Source organism: Mizuhopecten yessoensis, unplaced genomic scaffold, assembly GCF_002113885.1.
Source record: "Mizuhopecten yessoensis strain PY_sf001 unplaced genomic scaffold, ASM211388v2 scaffold9677, whole genome shotgun sequence".
Taxonomy (NCBI): Eukaryota; Metazoa; Mollusca; class Bivalvia; order Pectinida; family Pectinidae; genus Mizuhopecten; species Mizuhopecten yessoensis.
This window is the reverse complement of record NW_018408167.1, coordinates 140,019-147,537: the sequence shown is the minus strand read 5'-3', so window position 1 is coordinate 147,537 and position 7,519 is coordinate 140,019. Positions and strand designations below refer to the sequence as shown.

At 33.6% G+C, this 7,519-nt stretch overlaps 1 protein-coding gene across 2 annotated transcripts in view; it reads right to left on the bottom strand.

Annotated features, from left to right (window-relative positions):
* Positions 1-566: 566 nt before the first annotated feature.
* LOC110458626 (rhomboid-related protein 2-like) overlaps positions 567-7,519 on the bottom strand; it is a 25,828-nt gene continuing 18,875 nt past the window's right edge. For both annotated transcript variants that reach the window (XM_021510412.1, XM_021510410.1), the window contains exons 7-11: positions 6,573-6,685; positions 5,892-5,992; positions 5,373-5,466; positions 4,188-4,286; positions 567-3,841 (exon numbers count right to left, since the gene is read on the bottom strand). In XM_021510412.1, coding sequence (XP_021366087.1) covers positions 3,678-3,841; positions 4,188-4,286; positions 5,373-5,466; positions 5,892-5,992; positions 6,573-6,685 — 571 coding nt within the window. In that variant the 3' untranslated portion in view covers positions 567-3,677. The remainder of the gene's footprint in view (positions 3,842-4,187; positions 4,287-5,372; positions 5,467-5,891; positions 5,993-6,572; positions 6,686-7,519) is intronic.

Below are 7,519 nucleotides of genomic sequence, written 5' to 3'. Positions count from 1 at the left end.
TTTAGTATGTCATTTTGGGGACCTTACTAAAATGTATTGCAGTGAATTTTTTTTTTTATTGCAATTTGTTTGACCTCAAAACACAATATTCCTAGCCTATTTCTCTATTTTTAGTTTGCTTGCATATAAATTGCTCTGCCATTTTTAGTGCTTGATTACTTTTATGTGTGCTTTCTCTATTTTTAGCTTGCTTGCATATAAATTACTCTGCCATTTTTAGTGCTTGCTTACTTTTATGTGTGCATTCTCTATTTTTAGTTTGCTTGCATGATTTTGTTTTTATGCTGTTGTAAAAGTATGCTTGTATGTATTCGGTTAAAAGCTCATTAGAGCTTATGTTTGTAGTTTGTAACTATACCGAATTAAAATAAAACTTTCATATATTCATATATGAGTACAAGGGGTGCTCAATGGTACGACGGGAGCTCAATGGTAAGGCGAGAGCACAATGGTACGACGAGAGCTCAATGGTACGACGGGAGCTCAATGATATGACAGGAGCTCAATGGTATGACGAGAGCATAATGTTACGACGAGAGCACAATGGTAAGACGAGAGCACAACAGTACGTGATTGAAGCATTTATTATAAAAAAGACTTGTAAAAATATATTGTAACGTGATGGAAGATATTGCAGTGAAAAACAAACCTTAAAACATTCTCTTAATTACAATATAGCATGATACAACAGTAGGTTAGTTACACCAAATTACCCCATAACAATTAAACAAATCTAACATAGCCATATCATTTTACAGGCTCTAGAACAGTAAAAATAACACAATGTCCTTATCAATTTTATAACTGTTAAAAAGTTACATCACATCCATCCTATCAACATTATTCTAAAAGTTCCACAACAGTAAAAGAATACCATATCCTTATGTATAATATTTTACAAGCTCCACAAGAGGGCAAAGTCTCATTTAATGAGATTTTCACACATATAGAAATATCAATTGCATAAAACATGAAAAACGTAAATAAATCTACTAAAAATTGATCAATATTTTAAGAACATGTGACGGACATAAGGCCCCCAAGCTCATGCAATACTTTACAGTCAAGTTCAAAATTCAGTTTTGTTTTTCGGTTTCATGATGTGTAATTTATAAATGTTCACCCACATCATACAAATATACATTTTTTTCGCTAAATTAGACGTTTTATTCTATCAATTCTGAATATTTGAACTAAATCTAAAAATGTTTCATATTCTGGGGTTCAATCAACAGATGATTTTTCTAGGATTGTATACTTCATACACAACAGCAATCATGGGTGACTATCCCAAAGTGTGATTAGGTAGAAATTATCTCATAAAATTTATCCGCACATTACATATTTTAAACCGTTTTTATTATCCTAACGTTTGATATCATATTACAAATCTATTTGACAATTAACATAACGATATAATCCACTTGATTCATGATCAACGGTTCGCCTGATATTTTCCAATATAACAAAGACAATCAAACACAGAAGGGCAACGTGGACATCGTATGACCATCCCAATGATATCTAGTTGCGAGTACGAGTGTAAGAGGTGGTTTATTTGGAGAAAATAATATAAATATATTTATATACCATTACCAGAAATAAATCCCATCTTTGACATAAAGGTACGGGTACTGAGGCTGGGTAAACATGTGACTTAGACTGCAGCAGAAAATACAAATATAGCATTATAACATGTCATACATTATATATATTTTTTTTTTAAATAGCGAGACAATTTGTAAGAAAGGTAATTTTAAAACTATATACAACTATGCACTGGTATATATACAATTTATACAAACTACATATCTGATCAAATACATCCACTAACTGATACATTCAATTCAATTAAACAAAATTCATACAGATATTCAATGTGATGTGATGATTAAATCAGAGCACCAAGACAAGTTGATGATCTCCCAATGGCCTTGATTGAAGATCCTAATCCTTTTTGATATTCTGGCACGTGGTTTTAAAACAATACCAAATTTACATCCTGAATGTATAAATAACTGGCAAGATGAACAAACATCAAGAATGATGAATGGTCGACTGTGGTATGTGAGACGAGTTAGTGACAGAGAAACATTGAACACTACAGGAGCGTTGCTTTATTAAGCTACAATAATGCTAAGCTAGCTAATGAAGTATGTGTTTGATATGTATATATACTGTATACAGCCTAACCATGCTCTAAGCTGTTCTCCACTCAGCTCACTCAGTCCCTTCTACACTGGTATCAGTACCAGTGCTGAATGGGGACATTTCAGTAAAGATTCCACCATGTACAAAACAGTGTTTAATGGCTTCTTCAGTGATTGTAATGATTTGAGCAAGCATCCACTAGTCTTCAGCCAAGTGTCACTCGATACATTTATAATGGACAAGTTTAGTGAATGCATGGAGCACTCATCAAAATTTCATTTCAATAATAGATAACCATAAATTTTGACAAGCAATTGCTATTACATTATTTTTTTTGTATGTATTGTACATATGAAAATTACACATACCACATCAATGTCTAAATTAGCTGTTTCAGATATAAGTCAGTAGTTAGAACTAGATTTCAAATTCTCAGAAAAATATCACTATATTTATATGGGCGTCACCATTTTAAAAGAAGGGTTAAATCTAGTAAAAAAAAAACATAATCACAGAGTGAGTTCACGGTATACAAATTAGTGAACCTGAGGCAGTTGGAGAGAATGATCCAACACTTGTTAATATTAGAGTGTCCCTCGATACAACTATTAGATAACAAAGTATCAGTAACATAGTACACAAATCTATATTACAACTAGCACTTTCTGTCATCTGCTCCACACCTTAGAATAAAGTTACAGTAACATTAAGTATGCTGTCTGAGCATTTCAAATGTAAACACCTACTGAGACACTCATAATTGGATCAATCTGGCTTTCAGGTGACAGAATTACAAACTTCCTACTGAAAAGACTGGACTTTCCCCCAACAGTTTACAAGACCCCTAATAGGTCGGACCCCTCCCATCATAGGCTACAGACTCCTCTCCAGTATGTGACAGACATCTAACAAAATAGGTAACAAGACTACTCCCTAATAAATCACAGCCCTCCCCCAATAGGTCACAAGACTCCTCCCTAATAAATCACAGCCCTCCCCCAATAGGTCACAGGTCTCCTCCCCAGCCACCCCCAGCTTCTTTTTATTCACAGACAAGACCCCCTCTCCCTCAAGCCAAAAATTGTCACAGAACTATATCCAGTGCTGTTCAAGCACAAGATGTATTGCACACTGTCGGTTCCTAAAAATTCCAATAAAACCCAAATCACCCTCTATAAGAAATGAGTACAGTCTATAAGTAAGACATATATAGCTTGACATCATTCTGCATACAGCCCTTTATGAGGATTGCTTAGGTGGTAAGCAAAGTCTCAGACAATGGTGTAGTGCACCAACTATGATTTAACATCAAAACATATCGGAGTAGTAAGTTAACATACAGTGCGAGTATTTCATTCATTTCATTCAGTACTAAACAGAAATATCTCAATAAGATATATAATTTTCATTGGAAATGTATCATTTCTGGTATTTTGATGAGAGAGAATGTCAAACTGAATGCAGTTTTACCAGGACTGTTATACCTAAAGCTATAGACTCCATACACCAGTCCTACAGCTCCTTCACTACAGCGGTGTCCAGTCTGTATCGGGGTAGCCAGGGTACAAACCATTGAAAAACATGGCGAAAGACACAAACAACAGGTATATAGCTAAGGTAACCCAGCCTAAGGTCTTCTCCCACGGCAATTCTTTGATGTTTCGCAGGATTGGGATTCCCAGAAGAAGACCTGAAATTAAACATTTCAAACTATAAAATGTCTATCATATTTATGTTACCTAAAAACTGTGAGACAGCAAATTGAGAATTTGTCCACAAAATATTACATAAAAAATTACTTATTATACAATATTAATGTACTGTAATATTCCGTAACAAATTCTTTAAAGTGTGTAGAATGATATTTTTTCAAGTAATTTCAGAACAACAAAATGCTTTTTTAAAAAACATATGTACAAGGTATGTTATGCAAATACACCAATCCAGATTAAGAAGTTCAGATTGCTCAATGGACAAGAATTGTTGAGGTGATAATTTTGTGAGCTACAGGAATTTCAATCACAATGACTACAAACCTGCCAACAGTCCCCCGATATGTGCCGAAATTCCAATCTTCGTTGTAGCATTGGCATCAAAAAACCTTCTATACACTGCATTGCCTGTATCTAGGATGGCTATTAAAAAGAAACTTGTATTAGTAAACTGTATTTATGTAAGTATATGTGTCTATAAGTCAAACAACTTCGTGAAGATGGCCCAGGGACTTTCTTAAAATTTTGATACTTAACCATTCTTTCCCGAAACCTCCTAGATGCCACTTTGGTTTGACAATAGTAATGAGAGTGGTTGATGGATGACAAGAGTAAAGTACAATGGTTATAACACCTCAGATCTCCAAAGTACTGCAATGATGGTAGCACCTGTGTGATCAAGGGGAGATCATTTCCTTCTACTAAATAAAACTGTCTGCCATACATGTACCCTATAACTGAGCTATTCAAAGCCTTGTAATGTATAACAACAAAGTCACTGTTCACAATAACTACCAGTAACATGTCACTGTTCACAATAACTACCAGTAACATGTCACTTTTGATATTTCGAAAGAAAATTTCTACTTTCATCACTTTGTGAATCTGATGTTTTAAGTATTATGTCAAGTTATGATAGCATACCAAACCCTCACTTAAACTCAATTTCTCTGTGTATGAAGAACAGAATCTGTATTATTTATGAAACATTTGATGTTAATAGCAACACAAGTTGAATCTTTTGTCTTTACATTTAACTCAAAGAGAAAAAGAAAGGACGGATGGAAAACAGATTCAATTCTGACAAATCTAATGTCCAAGAGCTGTCAGACGTAAATATGTATTAGAAACAATCATGATAGCACATTTAAAACTAGCTTTTATATCTTCCTTTTTATAATGTATAAGATACTTTTCAAAAATTCTGTTTAAAAAAGTAAAACTGCTGCTAAAAATTGAATCACATTCAGTTCAAAACTTATTCATTCAAATTTTTTACCTTGCATTAAAAACATATTTATACCAATGGAATTTTTCTCTTGACTTTTTTCTAGATTTTTCTTTCATCTTTAGGATATTTTCATTAGTTTATCTCTACTCTTGTTTTTTTATTTTAATTGTTTTTTTTTCTCTTGATATGTGTCACACAGTAGAACTGTTATTATGTTTGAGGCTTTGTATCGTCGGAAATGTAAATGTACTTGGTGTGTATGTGGTGAGTATACGTACAGAATGTGAGGAGCAACGTCAGTCTGACCGGGGCACTGAGGAGGAACCGGCAGATACTGCCCTCAAAACACTTATAGTTCATCTCCTTCCAGTTCTGAAATGTAAAACAGGAATCAAGAATAGGCTTTATAAGGATTAAATAGGCTACAGAGTATAATGAAGCTTAAGAATTCACTGATACCATATTGGTTGATTACAAATGACTAGAGAGACATGAATTCACAGATAACAAGTAAGAAACTGATAAAAGCAACAATATATTTACTTTTTCTTTATTATAAAAGCAACAATATATTTACTTTTTCTTGATTATAAAAGCAACAATAAATTTACTTTTTCTTTATTAAAAGCAACAATATATTTACTTTTTCTTTATTAAAAGCAACAATACATCTTACTATCACATTACTTACTTTGGCTGATACTAAAAAAATGCCAAACTATGTTTTTTTTTAATTTTTTAGCAAGATATAGTAATACGGAATATACAAAATGGACAGTGTTACCTCGGGAACTTACCACAATCACAGAAGCTATGTGAGCACCAATCAGAGCATAGCAGCCTCCACTAGCTCCCGCCAACGCAACATCGTGATCCGTCACAGAGTGGGCTAGGGATCCTGTAGATAACAAAGTTACTTATCAAATATGCTAAAATTTAACCCACTAAAATTAGAAATTCTCAAAACACTTCATATTATAGACCATATATATAATTATGTGTGACAACAATAAAAAAAAATCGTGTCCTCAGTCAGCTCCACACATTTGTTCTCATAATACATCAGTGGTATAAATGTATGATCTTGAAAAGTGAATTATTCAATAACCTTTGTTTTCAGCAACAGTAATGTTTACAACTCACCAGCTATGACACCCAGAACAGTAATGTTTACAACTCACCAGCTATTACACCAAGAACAGTAATGATTACAACTCCCCAGCTATGACACCCAGAACAGTAATGTTTACAACTCACCAGCTATTACACCCAGAACAGTAATGNTCACCAGCTATGACACCCAGAACAGTAATGTTTACAACTCACCAGCTATGACACCCAGAACAGTAATGTTTACAACTCACCAGCTATGACACCAAGAACAGTAATGATTACAACTCACCAGCTATGACACCCAGAACAGTAATGTTTACAACTCACCAGCTAAAACACCCAGAACAGTAATGTTTACAACTCACCAGCTATGACACCCAGAACATAAATGACAAGAATCCTCCAGAACTTGTTGACCATTTCCAGAGGCAGACCGAGCAGAAGTTGGAAAACGAGGTTGGAGACGATGTGGAGGTACCTAAAACAGACAGCAATTGTCACATACCTGAGCTCATGCTTAATCTGTTCTCTGACTTAACTAGTGCAAGTGTCATTTTTGCGAGACATATTGTTTATCTTTCACTCAAACATCTTAATATTTGTTTATACAAGTAAAACAGAGAAAGACCATTTTCCTACTATCCGTAGTAAACACTTCCATGATATTTCATTATTCTCATTCATTACTGTGATTTTGATATTAAAAACAATGACATTTAGAAATGTTAAATTTCCCATTTGCTTGAAAGGGGAACATGAAATAGCATAAATTTAATTCACGCTGAATTTTGCATGAGTTAACATTAACAGGAGTCAAGTAGGGACAGCATATTTCATGACTTTCCATTAGACTAGTACATGATTATAGACTAGTACATGATTGTAGACTTTAACATGATTGTAGACTATTACATGATTGTAGACTAGTACATGATTGTAGACTAGTACGTATACATGATTATAGACTAGTACATGATTGTAGACTTACATGATTGTAGATTAGTATGTATACATGATTGTAGACTTACATGATTGTAGATTAGTATGTATACATGATTGTAGACTTACATGATTGTAGACTAGTACATGATTGTAGACTAGTATGTATACATGATTGTAGAGTAGTACATGATTGTAGAGTAGTACATGATTGTAGACTAGTACATGATTGTAGACTATATACTAGTACATGATTGTAGACTATATACTAGTACATGATTGTAGACTATACTATTACATGATTGTAGACTATTACATGATTGTAGACTAGTACATGATTGTAGACTATATACTAGTACATGATTGTAGACTA